Genomic DNA, 21,105 nt, shown 5'->3' with positions numbered 1-21,105 from the left:
TTCTTTAATGAATAGTTATTTCTCTCAGCTCACCTCTCTGCAACTACTCCAGTCTGCAGACTTCTCATTCTCATTCTCTGCCCTTTTTGCGAATGACAATTTCTGCTGCTTGTAGCCTTTCAGTCTCCCTTGGAATGTCTTGGTGATTATACCCTATCCTTCCCCCCCCATTTTACTAGTGTTTTTTGAGCATTGACTTTATGTATGATATGTGTATGATATCCTTTTTTTAGAAGGGGTTTCTAGATTTCATTATAAAAATGGCATTTTAATAATTCTATTATATTCATGGTTTGGAGTATTAGTTTTTAGATGTTTTATTTATTACATGGAGAAGACATCTTGAGAAACTAGATATGACTTAAGTTTGACAACAGGACTCAAGAGCAGACTCTGCATGTAAAGACTTTATAGATGAGAAGAATTTTACAAACAGTATGACCAACAAGTCTAAAGAGGAAAGGGATTGTGGTATAACGCAGGTTTGGGGGTGCGGCGTAAATATTTCAGTCCTACTGCAGTGTGACATATCTAGGGACAGCTGTGAAAGGTGATGTTCACATCTTTTATATAAGAACTCTCTTGTGAATTATTCAAAATATGCTTAAGGTTTCATACCAGATTTGGGACATAATACAATATTTGTGGAAATGTAATTTAATATGGAAATGACAAGTTTTTGTGGATAAAAGATGCCTAAATTGCAATGAAAACTTGTGATGAAGATATTTGGTAAATGGAATACTAGAGTCAAGGAATCCAGGAAAGCAGCATTTATGTAGTAGAAGCCTAAAGCAAAATGGTAACCATAGAAAGGGAACATAGTTAGAGTAAAGAGTAAGTAGTGCAAGAACTTACCCAAATACTTACGTGAGGTGAGGCAGCTGGGGTAGCAGTAGTGACAGTGGCTAAGCTGTTGCACCCTCATGAACTTTTCTTGACTGTTCCATCTCACCCAGGACTTATGCCTCAATGTCCGATTCTTCCAGCATCCTTTGATCCTTTTGCCATTATGCTAGCTGTTCCCTTGGGCACCTTTGAACTGTTGCTCTCTGAATTGGCTCCCCCTTCTGTCCACTGACTGTGCCACTTGTTTCCAACGAGCATTTTGAGTTTGTGTTGTTGTTCTCCAGGATGACAGGTCAGGATCACACACCGCTCTTTCCTCCTGTTTTACTTAGACAGCCCTTTAACACTTTGGCTGCTGCTTGTCTATATTGTCCTTAGATCAGTGGTTCACATTAGGTCAACAGAGCTGTGGATGTCACCTCATGCTATTTCAGGGTCACGAGGTTGAGCCCCCTCGCTCTTCCTGTGGTTCTCCCGCCTCCTGTTTATAAGAGTGAAAAGTGTCAGGTGATTGCTTTTAAGAAATTAGGTACTTCCTGCTCTCATAAAAGATATTTTATTACTCTATATTTGAGTTACCAGTTTGGGGCAGAAAGTACAGTCATATGTAAATTTTCCATTTTCTTCTGTGCTTATTAAATCTTCTATGTATTTAACCTTATATCTCTATCTAAACTCAAAACTCTATGACTTTACTATAAGGTTTTTTTTTTAATGGCCTAAAGTAAAATTAGTTTTCTCAGTAGGTATATTAGGTTTCAGTTTAGTTTAGCCTGAAGTTAAATAAGTATTAACTTTATTGTATTAAATAATTACCTCTTTTCTCTTGAAAATTGTTATCTCTGTCCCTTTAACCAATATTACACTTACTCCCTCTGAGCCCTATAGTGTTCTTTATGGAACCCATGAAAGGAAATGGAGAGTAGGCTTTAGTGAGCTACTTTTTACTGTCTCACATGTACCCTCACTTCAGGTCTGGGTAATTTGAATAGTATTTTATTAACATATAGTCCAAAGTGGTCATACTGCATACTTTAGTTTTAAAATTAAGTTAATGAATTCTTGGTCTCTTTAGGGCATTGAAAACATAAAGAATTCAATTGAAGATGCAAATGAGCCTTTGATAGACCCTGTGTACGGGCATGGCAGGTAATGGCTGCTCTGTGCTATCTCTTACTAAACTATGGCCATGGGAGGCTTTCTGATAAGTGCATCAGCAGCACAAGTCTCTGCGCTTGCTTAGCCCAGTGCCACATGCACTGCACTGCGCTAGCCTGTGTTTGCTGTGTGTGGTCAGGGCTGTTTCCACATGACTGTCATTATGAAAAGTATCTTGTTTACATTACCAAAGACAAGATATTTTAATAAAGTGTCCTTTACATCCATTTATAGCTTTTTTAAAAGTCTTAATTTATTCACATTGACTTAGAAATAAATATTTTCTTACCTCTCTGTGTTAGGTTGTTTGAGTAAAAAAAAAAATCTTTCCTAGTTTTTTGTTTTTTGGATTTTTTTAATCTTTTTTTTTTTTACCCAAATCAATAAAATAGTGAAAATTAGTCTATTCTCACACAAGTCGTTCCTTTTAGGTATGTCTGTCTTAATTGTTACGAATCACCTATCTTCTACCAAAAACTGCATGTTAAATATAATTGTTACAAAGAGCAGTTCCTTTGGTGAGGGGTGAGAGTTGCATTTGTAAGGCTAAGTGTGCTGATTTAGTAAAGCGGCTTTTGTAGGTTCTCCTCCAAGACCCATGACTTCACTAGTCAGGTAGTAAGGTTTCCAGTCCCTGTTGGTTCTCTACTACCATGTAGTCAGCCCCAAAATCATGCAAGTAGCATCATGTAGACTGAGCAGTTTGTATTTATTTAGGAGTATGCATGCCAACATATATATAACAAAAACTAAAGGAAAAACTGCAAAGGAGTATATGGGAGGGGTTGAAGGAAGGAAAGGGAAGGGAAAAATTATATGGTTATAATTTTAAAAGTACTATATATAAAAATAAATGTAAACATTAAGGAAACAGACTAAGTTTTATTCGTTTAAAGTTGCCCAGCTTCTGAAGTCACAGCCACAGGTGCCATTGAAGCAAAGAGCTAATGCCTGTACCTAGGCCAGACATAGGAAAGCGAATTGGAGGTTTCCTCTTATTTTGTGTTTTAACATAATTTAATATAAAAAGTTATTTAAAACTCTTATTCTAGGAATTGCTTGATTTGAAGAACTAGTTTTGTGCCCACTGTAACTGATATTTCATTTGTGTTGATAGCCAAAGCTTAATTAACCTCCTACTGACGGGGCATGCAGTATCCAATGTATGGGATGGTGATAGAGAGTGCTCAGGAATGCGTAAGTATGTTCTTTACTGTGTTCCTAGATGATTAATATGTCAGTTACGTATGAGAGGTTCTTATTCTTCAGTTTAATGGCTCTGCATTATGTGCATGCTAAGGTAAGTGCTTCTGGTCCCAAGTCAATGTGCTTAGTCAGGCTTGATTCCAGGGCTTTGGTTTTCTCTGATGGCAATCTGTCTCTTAGTGGTTGTAACACACGAGTACTTATCCAGGGGCAGGGCCACAGTCAGTGCTCAAATATGGGAAATTATATAGAAATTGGATTACTTCTTTTGACAGTACCCTGGTTTTTCTACATTACTTTTAAAGCACACTTTAATATGCTAGGCAGATTTGGTACTTTCAGAGGCTTTACATCTGCTCCTCCTCCATCAGCAGTCCCATTTCAGAGGCTTTACGTCTGCTCCCCCTCCATCAGCAGTCCCGTTTCTGGTTTCAGTCATTTTGTTTCAGTAGCTTCTTACATTGTCACAAACATCAAGTGAAGCACACCGGCCAGTCCGCTCACTTAAGCCAAGCCAGTGCACGATTGTTAAGAAAGTATTAACTTTTGTGCTTATCATAGAGAATTAAGAATAAATAACTATGCCTCAATTTAAATTATATGAGAAAAAATGTGAAGGTTCACTTTTTGCCCTAGAGTCACCTAGGAAGAGAGAAACTCCAGAATTTTCAGAACACAGCACAGCCTTCCCCTGTGCTATTTGGAGATTAAGAGCCTGACCTGCACGGTGATGATGCTGTGACACTCACTTAGTGGGGAAGTTAGAACAAGAGCCCAGCTGTGCTAACTGCATAGATAAACACATCCCGACAAGGGATGTATTGCTCTGCACTCTGTGTTCAAGCACATCCAAAGGACTTTCCATTATGATTTAGATTTAAAAGCATGTGATCCTGCTAGTTAAAGTGCCAGTCTCTCTTGTGCAGCTTCTTTGATTTCTCCATGCTCACCTTCTTCTCCCTCCCCCCCACCCCCCAAGCTTTCAGGTCTCTGAGAATCCGCTGTAATTTCAGATAACTAGGTAAAGAACTGTGGCTCATGTGTCTCTTCCCACCTGGCCTCGAACACAGCTACTTCCTATTGCATTCTGGGCCATAGCTGTTAGGCTCCTGTTCATTCCTAAGTCACCTGGTCTAGTTTCCTGTGCACTCTACCATCTCTCTCAGGTTATCTTACTGTAAACCCAGATTAGGTACAAGGTTCTTATCATTTTGAGGGCCTTATCTCAGCTATAGAATTTCTCCATCACTTATATAAGCTTTGGTTCACGATCTGTGCAAATTCATTCTTTTCTGATTCTTGAAATACTGCCATTCAAGGCCAAGAATGTCATTTTACTATAGGTAGTTTAAAGTATAGTTTAAGAATAAAAACTAAGTAGTGGCTAAAAGATAGAGTTGTCTTCAGAAAGAGAATCACCCAAGTTTATTTAAATTCTCCCTTAAGTCCTTAGAAATGTTGATTTGAACTTAATTTTGCATCCAGATGTTTAAGAATAAAATAAAATACATATAGTTATTCAGCATTTCCTGTGTGTATTTCTGGCTTGGACAATATGGTAGTAAGTGTGGAACATAAATGAAAATTTATATGGTAGTTTTCAAACACCCAGACAAGTCACTCCCTCTAAACTGCCATTACATACTGCATTTCAGTGCTGGTCACCCTAAAAGGTAGGTGCTTGCCCACATAAAAAGAAGTTAATCCAAAGGTCCTTGTCCATAGTATAGATCTGGAAAATGATCATTTCTTCACAGCAGTAGAACACTGACTAAGCCGGCCTGTGGCTGTGTGACTGTTGACTGATGGTTGACGTGGAAGGGTCTAGCCTGCTGCGGATTGCACCACCTCTGGACAGGAGGGCTTGGGCTGTATGTACACAGACGCTAGCTGGGCATGGGGTTCCAGGGAGTGAGGCAGCAAGCTCTGCTTGAGTTCCTGCCCTGGCTTCCCAAGTCATAGCTTGTGACCTGGAAGTATAAACCACTCAACCTTCTTTCCTCCCCTGTGTTGCTTTTGACAGAATGCTTTAGCACTCCAACATAAATGCAGACTAGAACAAATGGGCCTCCAGTTTGTGTTTTGTTTTCATTAAATCTAGCAGCTCTTACTATCCAACACTAGCAGACCAGCTTCTTAGTAACTCCCCAGGCAGCCCTCAGTGGATTTAAACTAGGCCAGCCCCAGTGATGCCCTGCCTCCAAGGCCACACCTACTCCAAGGCCACACCTACTCCAAGGCCACACCTACTTCAAGGCCACACCTCCCAGTCCTTCTAAAACAGCTCAGCAACCAGTACGTAAGTGTGCAAACATCCGATCCTATGGAGCCATTCTCATTCACACTATTGCACAAGACAACCTGATTTGTACTGCTCCTTAACTGATTGAAATTCTCTCTTCCTAGGTGACTCTAGGGCAAAAAGTGAACCTTCACATTTTTTCTCATATAATTTAAATTGAGGCATAGTTATTTATTCTTAATTCTCTATTATAAGCACAAAAGTTAATACTTAAGTGATTTTGGGGAGAGAATCACCACAAAGATCTTTTTAAAAAACAGATTTTAAACTTAAATTGCAGGTATTTTTCTATAAGTGAAATAATCAGGCTTTTCAGGTGCTTTATTACTTTGTATTTTAACTGTTTTTAAAAATAATTTATTATTTTATGTGCATTGGTATTTTGCTTGCTTGTATATCTGTAGGAAGGTGTCAGATCTTGGAGTTACAGACAGTTGTGAGCTGCCTTGTGGGTGCTGGGAATTGAATCCAGGTCCTCTGAACGAGTAGTCAGTGCTCTTAGCCATTGAACAATTTCTCCAGCCCAAAGTCTTTTTTCCCCTGAGACAGGGTTTCTCTGTGTAGCCTTGGGTGTCCTGGACTTGCTTTGTAGACCAGGCTGGCCTCGAATTCACAGAGATCTGCCTGCCTCTCCTTCCCTGAGTGCTGGGATTACAGGCGTGCACCACCATGCCTGGCTATTTTAACTATTGTATGTTTTTTTTTAAGGTCCTTTTCCTTTTCTATATTTAAATATGGATTTTTAAAACCTTACTCAAGACCCTGTGTAATTTCCTTCCAGCTCATGTTTTCTACACATAATAAACCTGTGCTTGAACAAAATACTACTGTTCTTGTGTCTGAGGATCTGGGTGTCTTTCCCATCTCTGCCTCTCTAGTCCTTCATGCTCACTTCATATGTCACCTGTTCAAGGACACATTCCAGTTTTCACTGCTGAAAGTGGTCGTAACCTCATCTCTGAGCATTTTACTTTTCTGGCACTTTCTACTTCCTACTTGTCCTCTGCTGCCCAAACTAAACTGCTCTTGAGTTAATCAGTTATCTTTACCTCTAAGCTTTTGGGGGGGGTTGTTTTGTTTTGTTTTTTAACAGTACTTGACAGTCAAGGTGTGTTTGCTACATATAAGGTGATTATCTGGTTTCCAAAATAGCATCAAATTTGAAAAGTCTAACAAGACTCCTGCCAATTCCCCAACAGTGGTGAGAGGTGGCAATTGGTAGTATAGAAAATAACAACCTGAGTCAGCAATCCCCAAAGGTAAGCTTATAGAAACAGAGTGTAAAAAAATGTGTGTTTGTCGGGGGAGGGGAGCAAAGTGTGCAAGGATATAAAATTTCAGTTAAAAGTAATAAGATTAAGAAACCTATTGTAGCTGGGCATGGTGGCGCACGCCTTTAATCCCAGTACTTGGGAGGTAGAGGCAGGCAGGCAGATCACTGTGAGTTCGAGGCCAGCCTGGTCTACAAAGTGAGTCCAGGACAGCCAAGGTTACACAGAGAGACCCTGTTTCAAAAAACAACAAAACAAAACAAAATCTATTGTAAAACATATTGACTGTAGGCAATGACTAGTCTGTGCTTTAAAATTGCCAAGAGTGGACTTTAAATATTGTCTCTCCTCGTGTGTGTGTGTGTGTGTGTGTGTGTGTGTGTGTGTGTGTGTGTGTGTGCGCGCGCATCTATGTATGAGTTTCCAAATGTCTACAGTGGTACATTTAAAATATCCTGTGACTAAATACAGAAAATTAGACCTTGTTCTCTCTTGGTGATGAAGTATTCAGAGCTAGTTAAGAATCAAATGCCAGGTGCCTGGTGTAGGCAACATTTCATTCTTTTTTTTTTCTCCTGAGTTTTGAGACAATTATGTATATGGTGTTAATTAGCTTAATTTAGCTAATCTATAATAAATATATATTTCAGGACATGTTGTGTACTATATACAACTTTTATTTGTGAATTATAGATAAAATTGACTATTACCTTTCAGCCAAAGAATAGTTTTATTTTTCTGCTATCAAGCTAAACAGCAGACTTGAAAATTCAATCAGGAGTTTAGATGACCTTCAGCACTCGCTTATGAGATAATAGAGGCAAAGAAAATAGTTGTAAATTACCAACTTCATGCAAGCAAAAGGTAGACTTTGAGACTTTTAAAGAAAATGTAATGCAAGTCAGTTCTTGAAATGATATGAAAATACTGTTGTGCTTCTTGATATAAAAAGAAATTAGGTATATATTAACAGTACTTAAAATGATATTCTTAATCTAAGAAGATAATATTAAGTTTATGTCCTGTTTGGGGGTATGAGAATAATGCATTCTGAAGTATTATCGTCCAGTGCTAGTCACACTGGTGTCCTCCTACATCCCAGAACTTGGAGGATGAATGCAGGAGGGAGAGGCTGGAGTTCGGGGCCACCCTCGGCTCCGTAGCGCACTGACGCAGCTCTGGGAATGTGAGAGCTTTGCTCAACAGGCTTTTCTCAGGAGGGAAAAAGGAATGAGATGTCACCTATGCCAGGCACCTGAGCGTGTGCTTCTTGACCAGCTCTGGATACTCCATCACCAAGAGAGACCAAGGCCTAATTTTCTGTGTTTAGTCACAGGATGTTTTAAATGCACCACTGTAGACATTTGACTAGACCAAAGGAACTAGACAGTGTAGTATCTAGTTGTAACACTAGGTGGTAGTAATCGATTTTAGAAATAAAATGTAGGCCCTGGTTCTCAACATGAGTGCTTGTTTTTGAAGGAGAAGATTTGTAACTGCTTACATTTCAGAGGAAAGGAGTCGGGATGTTGGCTCACTGAGGAATATCCTTTCTCCCAACGCCTGCTACTGGCTGTGCTCCTATTCCCTTAGATGATGCAACCCAAAGACGAAAACATTTTTATTTCATTATTTTAATATTCCTAAAATTTATTGAAGATTCCAAAGAGATTTTAATCGTGGAAAAAGTAACTTTATTTGTGGATAGTAATATTTTTCATATTGTAAACTGTACCTGAGAAAAAGCTTTTAAGTCTATGTTTCTAGTCCTGATGTTTTATAGTCACCCTTACTGTATACCAACTCAAACTGATAGGCTATGAAAAGCCCTCACTGCGTCCCAGGTCCGTGTGTAGTGGGTGTTGTCCTAGCTCAGCATTCTCTCTGCTTTGGCTGCTACCTCGACTCTACCTCCCTGAGCTTAGATTTATGCTGGTGATCCATCAGTGTTCAGCCAGGCAGCCTCACCTGTGTTTCTGAGCTGCGCTGACAGGAGCTCATTGCCAGTTTGAAGCCCCCAAAGTACCTCAGGCGTGGTTTATAAAACAGCAAAGTCATGTTCAGTCTTCACACAAATCCAGCCCCCGTGTCTTGAATTCTCCCTTTCAGTTAGTCACTGTTATCAGGTTTGCCATGTTTTATTTGTTGAGGAACTGGGTGTGGCACAGAAGAGGTTAAGGTGGAAGGACCCTTGAGGCCAAGGGTTTGGGGCCATCCTGTGCAACATAGTAAGACCCCATTTTGAAAAAGCAGGAAGCTCTGACAATTTTGCATTTTTTTTAACTGGGTCAAGAATTTTATTAACCTTTTTCAAACTTATTCCCAGGCTTCTTCAGCTTGGCAAAGAATGAATTGTGTATAAGCAAAAACTGAAAAGAGTTGCAGTGTCCAGGGGGCTTGGGCTTAAAAAATATTAGTAATCTAGATTTTATCAGATCCATAAACAAAAGAATGTTAACATGTTTAATTTTTAAATATGTTCGCCTCTTCAAAACCAGAATTTTGTTTGCCCCTAACTTCTATAAAGAGAACTGTACTTTTTTATCATCTGCTGTGGCTGTTCTGTGAACCACCACCTCCTTTCTGTGAGCAGTTCCTTTCCCACCAGTGTCCACTTGTGCCTGCAGTTTGGCCAGTTTTCCCTGGTTTGTGATTGTTTCTTTCATTGTGTTGGAGTAGAAGTGGAGTTGCATGGGGGTCTAGGGTTTGCACTCAGGGGGTCTCAGCCAGACTAGCTGAGGTAAGGTGCACACACTCTGGGACGCAAGATGGCAGCTAAATTTTCGTCTCTTACCTTAATAATTGACTTTCATTCTTCCTTTATATTTCTTGGTTTTAAATGTTCTTATCTTTTCTAGCTTTGAAAGTTTCTACATATGGCACAGGATTCAATTCAGATGTTGCCATTCCTTTAGGACCGCTGAGACACAGAAACAGCTTCTGCCGCACTCTGTGCTAGTGTGTGCATGCATATATATGGCCGTGGAGAGTGCCCATTGCTTCCATTTGCCCCTCAGTAAACTCAGGCTTTATAAGGCACAGACTGTTACCCCAGCCTAAAGCATACTGCCTGGTTCCATTGAGAGTAGATACGGATAGCTTGAAACATCATGTTTTGCTGGGCAGCAGAGATGCACACCTTTAATCTCAGCACTTGGGGCAGAGGCAGGTAAATCTGAGTTGGAGGCCAGCCTGGTCTACAAAGCACATTCCATGACAACCAGAGCTACACAGAAAACCCTATGTTGGAAAACAAAAACAAAACCCAAAAAAAAAAAAAAAAAAAAAAAAAAAAAAAAAAGAAAGAAAGAAAAGAAATTAAGTGCTGTGTAGGTATGTAGGTATGGTTCCCATTTTCCATGATAAATACTAAGACTTAGGAATTAACATACTAATTTTTCTAAATCAGGGTCAGTTCAAGTTAGCCGCTTAGATAGATAGATAGATAGATGTTACAAACTGGTTTTTCTTTAACTAAAAAGTTAATATTAAACATAGTTTTATAAATACTTATAGTGTATATTTGAACGATTACAATATTTACCAAATGCAAAACTACCTAATGTCGTTTTATGATAGTGATAACATGATTATTTAATGTGGCTTTTTTTGCTGTATTTTAGTATAATTTACTTTTCAAAACTCTCTCCTATATTACATTGTGACCGCAGTTTCCTCTCTTTCTCTATCTCTCCAGTCTTTCCCCAACTCTCCTCTCCCTTAAACCTCCCCAACCTGCTTCTCAACCAAACATGGCACAATAAGCTACAATAAGACCAGGCACATGCCATCATTGCTGTGACACATTAATAAATATAGGCAAAGGTTTAAAGATAGTTTTAGGTGAAAGAAAAACTTTTGGCATGGTTTGCATATAACTGTATTTATGCACACATATATACACACAGACTACTCAGACTTACATACACTAATGCAGTGTTAAATTTGGTTTTGCTTATTGTTTTGCAGAACTTCTCGGTATCCATGAACAAGCAGCTGTAGGATTCTTAACATTAATGGAAGCTTTACGATATTGTAAGGTAAACTGCCTTGAAGGATTTACGTGTGTCCATGCTATGAGCAGCACTTTCATTCTTATGGTAACTAACTTCACCTCCTGGCTGTTAGCGCCCCTCACTGTCTTACTTCCTTGCTGAACTCCCAACCCAGACTGGCAAAGCGTTAAGAAGTTAAGCTGGCTGATCATACTCATCCTCCTGTGAAGGGGATAGCTGACAGAGCACCGGACAAAACAGTATATAAAATCATACTCATCCTCCTGTGAAGGGGATAGCTGACAGAGCACCGGACAAAACAGTGTATAAAATCATACTCATCCTCCTGTGAAGGGAGTAGCTGACAGAGCACTGGACAAAACAGTATATAAAATCATACTCATTCTCCTGTGAAGGGAGTAGCTGACAGAGCACTGGACAAAACAGTGTATAAAATCATACTCATCCTCCTGTGAAGGGGATAGCTGACAGAGCACCGGACAAAACAGTATATAAAATCATACTCATCCTCCTGTGAAGGGAGTAGCTGACAGAGCACTGGACAAAACAGTGTATAAAATCATACTCATCCTCCTGTGAAGGGAGTAGCTGACAGAGCACTGGACAAAACAGTGTATAAAATCATACTCATCCTCCTGTGAAGGGGATAGCTGACAGAACACCGGACAAAACAGTGTATAAAATGGAAATGTATACGGTTGACTACAAAGATGTTTGAAACTGTCTGACCTTGAACCTTCATTATTGACATTGAGACACCTATGTGTATAGTCCTGGGTAACCATTAAATATTGCAAGTGGTTACAAATGAAGTCAGGATTCTCATTTAGAAGATGCCATATTCTTAGGTAAAGGATTATGTAGATTTGTTGGGTATTTTTATCTTAAAATGTTTATTTCATACAGTGGTTCTGATAATGGTGGCTATTTTAATAACATTAATAAGTCTTTTAGTCAGATGATGGTGGCACACATCTTTAATCCCAGCACACAAGAGGCAGAGGCAGGTGAATCTTTCAGTTCAAGGCCAGCCTAGTCTACAAAGTTGCACAGAGAACCCTGTCTTGAAAAAAAAAAAAAAAAAAAAGAAAAGAACAAGTATCTTGACCTGTGTGTTGGTGTGTGTGTGTGAGCGCACACTCATACACATTACTATTCCTGTTATTGTTTGTCAGACATGATTCCTATTTCATGACAACACATGAACAGAGATGGTGTAGATGTAAGAACCATACAGGATCTTTTCTGGCCTTACTTGTAAGTAGCGACTATAACCTATAGTAATACCTTAATTTTTAGTTTTTTTAAAAAATTATACAAATTAATGCTATTCTAAGACAGCCTGGCAATCAGATTTTCAAACTGAGTTCCCTACCCCCAATACTCATCTATCCTGGAGGAAAGTTTACACCTATATGCTTGCTCATGCTCGCTCTCTCTCTGTCTCTCTCCCCCCCCCTCTCTCTCACATACAGGCACACACACACACACACACACACACACACACACACACACACTTTACATGTAACCACATTATAGAGATTTTATATTCTGATATATTTAACTTTTTGTTTAGTTTTCTGTTGATCTGATGAGATAACATGAGCAAAAGCATCTATAGAAGAAAGAATTTACTTTCTAATTTCTCGGGGCACAGAGTCCATCTTGTTAGGGAAGACATGCCGCAGTAGGAGGAGCAGGAAGCAGAGAGCATGAGCAATAAGTGGGCCGACTATAAACTCTAAAACTAGTTTCCAGTGATGACACACCCTTCAGCAAGGTTTAGCCTCCTAAAGGTTTCATGAAATCCCACACACCACCACCTACTGGGCTGAGCTGTCTTTCCAGCCCACCCTCAGTTACTCTTCACAGTATTTGCTAGGAATGACTACTCCATGGTGACTTTTTACTTATTTTTTATTTTGAATTTATTTTCTCTTCTCTTCCTCAATGGCATTACACTCTTACAGGATTATTCTAATGCCTCAATGCACCATTGCTTATAAATGAGAGGTAAAGAGAGCTGACAATGGAGCTACCAGTGGCTTCCACCTGAGGACAGGGTAACAGCAAGCTGGAGCTCTAGGCGCAGATTATACATGGCAATTGGGGTGAAGTTAGCTTGGTTCGCTAGGCTGTTACGATATGCTAATTCCAGTGGGCTCTGTGCTGTAATGTAACTGTTTGTCTGGCACCTGACATCTGGGCAAATAGACTGACCCTGGAGTTACGGACTATGAAAAGAACGGTGCTGTCCTTAAAGGAGACTGGGTAGTTTATAATCAGGGCATCAAAACTGAGCTGTCAGTTTGTAAGATGCTGTATGTAAGTTCATCAGGATGTAAGTTCTCACTCAACATATGTTTACATTTCACCAGATAATTAGGGAGATGGCATAAAGGAAATGCATTATGCTTGTATAGATCTTGTAAATCTTAACATTTCTCCACTCTTTGATAGTTTTTCAGATTGCTTTCTAATAATGAAAATACCCTTTTACTTACTTTGCCCATATATACTTAGGAACATAAATGAAGTGGTACCTGTTTCTAATCCTCCTGCACATATGCACACCTGTGCACGCGCGCGCGCGCACACACACACACACACACACACACACACAATGTTATTTGTAACTGGTTAAAAATAAGAAAGATATAACTTTACACGATAAATATCACTGTTTTGGATGTATATATTCATATAGATTTTGCTATATTATTAAAGCTGTGCAACCATCATCCTTATCTCATTCTGGAAGGTTCTTCACCATGCAAAGAACCTCTAACCTAGCAGTTGCTTCCTTCTTCCCAGCTCTAGATATCCCAACTCTGCTCTCTGGCTTTGTAGGTTCCATTACCTGTGTTTGTACACATTTTGTGTTGAAACCACTCTGTTTTATAGTGTGTCAATTTTGTTTCTATTCATCAACTGATGAATGTTGCAAATTATACATTTTAAAGAAACTGTTTATATTGTAAAACTTTCAATGTATCTTCTGTCATGAAGAAATTGAGTAACAGGAGTCTTCTCTATTCTTTAATAGTTCATATTTAATACAGCTGTTATAAATACCGTGATGGTGAACATTTGTCTGCACTTTTTTTCCAAGAGGCATATGTTTTTTCATTACTGTGTACTCAGGATTGAAATTGTCTGGGCACATGGTAATTCTCTGGTCAATGATTGCAGGGCTGTCAGTTTGCTTCCCAACATAAGGACAATATTGTGTTCTCCAGGGATTGATTTTTATTATAAAATGTACCATTAGTACAGCATTCATTTATCCTTAGTTCCTACTATAAAATATATCCCCCCTTTAACCCTTTGCCTTCTTCTAAGAAATTAAACATTATCTAGACTGTCCACTGTGTGACAGACTCTCAGGCTAGGAGTCAGAGCAACTGCTCTTGGTGCTTGAGTGGAGCCATGCCATGCCGCTCTGCCCCTGAGGCCTCAAGCTGCTCACCTCTACAGCCCCGTCTGACACTGGTGGAGCAGTGTGCCTTTTCTTCTCTGCTGTCCTCTTAGGATCCTTTCTGTTGCATGTTAACCCTTCTAACCCACCCCTGCTTCCAGAGTTTTCTGCCCATGAATCCAAAAGCTACAATGGTGCTGAAGCAGGGGCTGCTGGGTAAATAGAAAAGAATAAAGGGCCCTGACTGCTGCAAGCAGCTTCTTGTAGTTTCCAGTCTGAGAAAGGAAAGGAAAGGAAAGGACACTAGATTGGTAAGATTAGTTGTTTTTATGGGACATGTCCTCATGGAAGTGTGAACTTGACCAATGTAAAATGATGGATGGTGTAAATCTGTTTTACGTATTCTAAATTAAACCTTTTATCTCAATCACAGAGGAAATGCTTACAAGTTTCTTGGCATAATCTTATATATGGATATATAACCTTTTTTGGAACAATCATACACACATATAAACATATATAACCTTGCAAGCAAACTGTAGGCACAGCTTTTTATGTATTTTAAAGATACTATATATATATATATATATATATATATATATATATATATATATATATATATATATCATAGAAGTGTGACCTTTTCATGAAGTATCACATAGCAGGAGGCCTTTATATTCTTGAAGATTTTACTGTAAAGTTTTTGTTTTGTTTTGTTTTGTTTTGTTTTTTTGAGACAGGGTTTCTCTGTGTAGCCTTGGCTGTACTGGACTCACTTTATAGACGAGTCTGGCCTCAAACTCACAGAGATCATCCTGCCTTTGCCTCCCCGAGTACTGGGATTACAGGCGTGCACCACCACACTTGGGTTCCTGTAAACTTTTTTTTTTATGAGAGATTATTATATTACCCAACACTCTTAAGGAAAAAGATGCCTTTATCTTTTCCCCTTATCTTTTTTTTTTTTGATTCACATTATTTGCCTTATAAGGTAATTATAAGTTTATGGCTCTAAGTTTGTGCCAAGTTGAAGTTCCTGAAGTGACTGGTCTATCTGGGAAATGGAGCCAAGCCTGAGAATGATCTCTGGAGCTAGCTGTGACACGTGTGAATGTAAGATGTGCAGTGCTATGTTCTGGTTTAAACATGCAACATACGCTTAGGAACACTTATTGTCTGCACTCAGCATTTAACCTCTATGGGTACGAAATGTTAATTAGACACCTTTGTTATGTGTCACATATTTCTGTACAGATATGTAAGGGCAGCATAAAATTCTCATTTATTTGTTTTACTTTGCGAAATTTGTTCTAGGTTGGTTCTTACTTGAAATCTCCAAAATTCCCTATTTGGATTGTTGGCAGTGAAACTCACCTCACCGTATTTTTTGCCAAGGTATGTTTGTAGAGAACTTTGGGTTTTTTGTTTTTTTAAAGAATGTTATTAGGCAAACAAACAGTACTGTGAATCCTTATTTAGTTTGATCATTAATCTGATGTCAATCCAACCAGTAATAAATAGAATGCTTCTCAACAATCTTATCAGTTCACACTATAGAAAACACTGTGACTTTGCTCTAAGGTTGAGGCCACCTCAGTTAACTCCTTGATGTCAGCTGCCATGTCTCCAGCTCTGCTGACCTCAGAACTCTGGCTTTCAGTTTTGCTTAGAAGTCACTGAAATGTGGAAGAAACAACTTCAGCTTTATTTTAGACTCTTAAGGTTTCTAAATCTTAGGTGTTAGCAAGACGTACTATTTTCCACAGTGAGGTGGTAAGCACTTTGGCGTCAGATACCTTCATGTAAAGCCTAGCTTCTTCCTAGCATCTCTAGGCTTCTTTTCCTCTGTGTTTAATGTAGGGCTTTATAATAGTACCTAGTTCTTAGAAAAGTTGTCAGCCTTAAATCCAAAATATTGAGCAGTGCCTAGCATAAGATAAGTGCTCAGTAACCTTGAGCACTTGTTACCACTGTGGCCCTGGTCATTATTCAGCAAACAGTTATCAGCCATCTTTGACCCTATTAAGAACAAACTGTCAGATGTGGACTAATGAGGGAAGTAGAGAAGTGTGGTTTTGAGATTCCTTGCTCCCAGGGTACTTTCCTAATTACTCTAGGAGACTTTGCCGCATGCTTTTCTCAGCGTAAGTTTCCTTCTGTAAGAATTCTATAAATCCCACTGGACTGGCAAGCTCGTTTTATTGTCTTCTTACTTTTATTGTGGGGTTCAAGGCCCATCTTATAGATATAGAATTAGGTTCCTGTTACTTTTCCTTAGCATAGACAGGCCAGAAGTGCAAGTGTGCAAAAATACAGCCACCCTGCTACATTATTTTGAGTCTGAAAGTTGCTGTTCATTTGGCCTTCAAAGTAGGGAGGATGAAGTCAAACTCAGAACAGAAAGCTTGTGATCCTGAGCAAACATTCCATCAGTATATAGTTCTAGAAAAGATAACAGTGTAAATTTACATGAAAAGTGTGGGTTTTGTTTTTTTGCTTTCTGAGACAGGGTTTCTCTGTGTAGCCTTGGCTGTCTCAGACTCACTCTGTAGACCAGGCTGGCCTTGAACTCAGACTGATCCACTTGCCTCTGCCTCCTAGGTGCTGCGATTAAAGGCGAGCGCCACCACGCCCAGGGAAAGTGTGTTTTTAAAACGGTTCCTTTATCTCCAACCCTATTGTTTAACCTTAGGAAGACTGCTGTGTAACTACGCAGGCAGGCCTGTGGAGGGCACTTGGGTTTCCTGGGACAGCTCTCGTTATATAGCCACAGCCGGCACTGTACAGAAATCTTCCAACTCAAGGGGAAACTGCATAAATAGTAAATGAAACTATTAACATTTATTTGGGTTCAATTTCAGATATTTTAAAATATAAAGTATTTGTATATCCTTCAGTTCCTAAAAAGTGCTGGCAGTTCTGTTCTTGAAACTATAAAAGGAACCACTCTCTATTTGGCATGGTATTTTTAAAATACTTCATTGTGAGCTCTCACTTGTAGCCATATTTTTGCTGGTTTGTTTGTTTGTTTGTTTTTGCTTGTTTGTTTTGAGCTTTTGTCTGCTGTTTTGTGTTACCTTAGTCACTTTGTGTGTCCATTGGCCCCAGAGAAACCTAAGCTTCCCTCCCAGCAGTTTCCTAGAAATAAACTAATGTTACACGAAATTGTCCTATGAAACCATTTCCATAAGACTGGCACTGTCTCATGTTCTGGGATTTTCCTGGTTGGAGTTAGACACCTTTGTTCCTTGCTCATAGGTTTCAGCGGCCTATAAAGAAGCATTGTTTCTTGTCTGCAAGTGGTTGGATACCTTATGCACTGTACATAGGCTGCAGCTGTGTTCACTTATTCCTGCGCTCGGTTATCAGATGTTTTCTAGGGATAGTCTGTGCCTGGACATATGCCAGATGCTGTGAATACAGTGTTGAACAAACATAGACATTGTTCTCACTCTTGCGGAGGTTTGTATCCTAATGGAGGAGGCCGTGGCTGAAGTTACCACTCAGAAATTTCCAAGAGTGGTCTTGACAAAGCTCAGGACTATAATACCATGAGGACTTGCCTGAGTTTTGAAAAGCTGAGATGTTCCCTGGAAGAATTGATGTCTAAAGTGAGCACTGAGGTAGCAGTGAGATTAAACTAGGACTAAGCATTTGCTGCTTGGGAAATAGCTGGAGGGAATACATGTCTGCAGAATGGAGAGCAGATGGAAACCAACTGAGAGAAAAGCACAGGAGCACTCAAAGTCAGGGCAGCAGGAGTGAGAGAGTGCTGGGATGTCAGGACACCATATTACTACTTAGCCTAAGAGAAGCCATAGCCAGCACCCTTGGTAAAAATTTGCCTGGGATAAGTTTAGGGGTGGTAAGAAGAACAGGCTTAAATTTGCATTTTGAAGAGAGCACTGTGGCGAATTGTAGAAAACATATATGTTGAAAAATAACTCAGATGATACATAAACCAGATTGTTTTTATATTTATGGTGTGGTATAATTCTTATATTTGGTCTGGGGTAATTTCTTTGTTATCCTCTGAGAATTTGACACGTTCCTATAATGTATTTATTATCATTATACAATCCCATTCCTTCCTCTAACTTCTCCTGAATCTGTACCCTAGCTCTCCACCTTGTATCCCAATTAAAAAAAAATAATCCAGTGAAACAGTTTGTGCTACTCATATGTGAGTGGGAGTGGGGCTTCCACTGTAGCATGGCCTCTCTACTAGGGACCACACCCCTAAGAAAATAAGCACACACACACACCCTCTAGCAATCCTCAGCTCTATGTAGTTTCTTACCTAGGAGATCTTGTGCAGGTCTTGTGTAGGTAACCATGACTGCTGTTGTTTGTGAGCTCATTGGCCCTGTCATGTCCAGAAGACAACTGTGGGCACAGACCTTCCCAACCTCTGGTTCTCACAGTCCCATTTATGACCGAGCACTTCATAAACACTTATTCTCTGCACTTTGAAACTCCTCTATTGAGGACTCAGAACCACTCAAATCTATGTAGATATATAGAAAGCAGTTTGGTACTGTGTTCATTTAGCAAAATAATAGGCTTAAGTTCACCCGTGGTGTTGTGTTTGTGGGAAGGCATGAACCAACATCTACTCACCACAGATGGTAGAAAAGTAAGAATACCACCAAAGTCCAACTTGGTGAACCACTAAATTTTATTGGGATTACATACTTGAGTAGGGGTGAGGGTTGCTTCTGGGGACTATTGGTAGCTGTAAATATTGTGAACTACAGTCTACATGCCAGGTGTAAGTAAAGGGCAAACTGACATTCCATTTTTGCAGTAACATTAATTTCTATGTGTTTTATATTTTAAAATATTTTAAATCAATGACATTCCAATGGTTGTATGTTGAATCTTTGTACGAAAAAAAAAATCACAAAATTTTCACAAATGCCCTTACAGGGCTTTATGAATGACACTGAAAATATACCAGGGTCAAGTAGTTGATGACTTTGGCTGGTTTTTTTAAACATATTTTTAAATAAGTGTCCACATATTTACATACAAAATAATCAAAGTTTAAAAAAAAAAGGTAAGCAAATATATTGACTCACACATTTTTTTCCCTCCTTCGAGACAGGGTTTCCCTGGGTAGCCTTGGCTGTCCTAGACTCACTTTGTAGACCAGGCTGTCCTGGAACTCACAGAGATCCGCCTGCCTCTGCTTTTCCAAGTGCTGAAATTACAGGCGTGAGCTACTGTTTCCAGCGTGACCCAAACATTTAATGAAGGTAATAGGTTGACCAACTTTTCTATCACTTTTTTTCTAGGAAAAAATTAACTCCATTACATTAAGACTTCAGTTTTACTGCAAATTATAGTTTATATTTATTCATTTTATTATGTTCTCTACCCTTATTTCTAATCTAATTTAGACAAAATAATGGGCTTAGCTTGAAATTAATAGCTTGGTACTTTTTAAAATATATAATAATAAGTCTCTATTTTCTGATTCCAAAACAGGTTATTTATACTGGTAGATTTTACAGTGCAGAGAAATGTGATGCAAGCTGAAGCATCAAGCTTAACCTCACCATCTAAATAATGAGGCTTTCTGAGCAACCCCAGAAAGTGGGTTTTTGCAAATTTTTACCCCAAACAAGAATCCACTTAAGCCTTCTGTATTGTAGCTTATTTATATCTATTCATCTCTTTTAAATTAGAACCTTGGTTTCTTAAATTGAGTTTATTATTTTCTATTTATAGAAAACCTACTATACAAGTGATAATTATTAATTACTTTGAATTAGTATTAATCCAAGGATTATCAAAATCTTCTTGGCTTCATGTAACACTTTATTGTGCCTAATAGAAAAGCTATACATTTTAAGTAAATGAGATGAGGCAGTACAGTAATAATTGAATTGCATAAGTTGTTAGCAGTTCTAAGAGGGCCAGAGAGATGGCTCAGTAGCTAAGAGCACTTGTTGTTCTCAGAGAGGACTGATTCCCAGGCAGCCACATGGTAGCTCACAGCTGTCAAACTCCAGATCTGGGGACCTCTTCAGACCTCAGCAGGTACTGAGCACACATGAGGTACACTCACGTGCATGCAGACACTGAGGTACATAAAATAAAAATAGATTAAAAGATCTTTTTAAAAACACTGTTTCTCCTTAGGTCAGATGGAGATACATAAGATAAAAATAGATTAAAAGATCTTTTTAAAAACATTGTTTCTCCTTAGGTCAGATCATCATTCCATTTTAACTGGAGTACAGAAGACATGAGAGGTGCAGTTCACAGCTGGGGACTGTGGCAGTTTTGGGAGCTGCATAGCCTCCTTTTAAGCCTTGGGCCGATTTCTAAAGCAAGGGCTGTTTGTTAAATGTTTAGGATTTCCCTAAATTGATTGTGGTGTCTTTTAAATAGCAGTTCTAATGCTTGTAAATAACAGAACTTATTTAGCTTAGGTTTTAATATTATTACTAAATAAAGGAACTTTGAAGAGTTATAAATAAGCAGCATCAAAATGCGTATCATAGTTGAGATGCTGTGACTTGAGGGTAGGTGAAAAAAGCTCCCTTTTGAAGTAACCTGCCATCTGTCTGCCTGGATTCTTTGTTCAGTTTTGGTTTTTTGATAGGAACAACTGACCTTTGGGCTGATTGAATCTTTTAACAAAGAACACCAGTGGAAGTTGGTGACTTCAATTTGCTGAACTCAGTGGTTACCATGTGATATTTAAGATACTTAGTGACCTAGAACTTCCCTGTTCAGCTGCTGGTATCTCCTTCTTAACCACAGAAGATTGTAAGATTGTAAAAAATTTTTATTGCAAGTTATTTTTGTTAAAAATCAATAGTAAAGTGAATTTTATCATTTGATGAACACATTAGAGGACAATATTAAAAATGT

At 38.9% G+C, this 21,105-nt stretch overlaps 1 protein-coding gene across 5 annotated transcripts in view; it reads left to right on the top strand.

Annotated features, from left to right (window-relative positions):
* MINDY3 (MINDY lysine 48 deubiquitinase 3) overlaps positions 1 to 21,105 on the top strand; it is a 66,438-nt gene that overhangs the window by 19,758 nt on the left and 25,575 nt on the right. For all 5 annotated transcript variants that reach the window (XR_014779558.1, XM_084783670.1, XM_084783669.1 and 2 more), the window contains 4 exons: positions 1,925 to 1,998; positions 3,125 to 3,204; positions 10,756 to 10,826; positions 15,535 to 15,615. Coding sequence is in view for 4 of the 5 variants with exons in the window: in XM_084783670.1 (XP_084639796.1) it covers positions 1,925 to 1,998; positions 3,125 to 3,204; positions 10,756 to 10,826; positions 15,535 to 15,615 (306 nt within the window). In the remaining variant the exon portion in view is untranslated. The remainder of the gene's footprint in view (positions 1 to 1,924; positions 1,999 to 3,124; positions 3,205 to 10,755; positions 10,827 to 15,534; positions 15,616 to 21,105) is intronic.

This window comes from Acomys minous (assembly GCF_964271855.1).
Source record: "Acomys minous genome assembly, chromosome: 5".
NCBI lineage: Eukaryota > Metazoa > Chordata > Mammalia > Rodentia > Muridae > Acomys > Acomys minous.
This window is presented reverse-complemented; position numbering and strand designations above follow the sequence as displayed.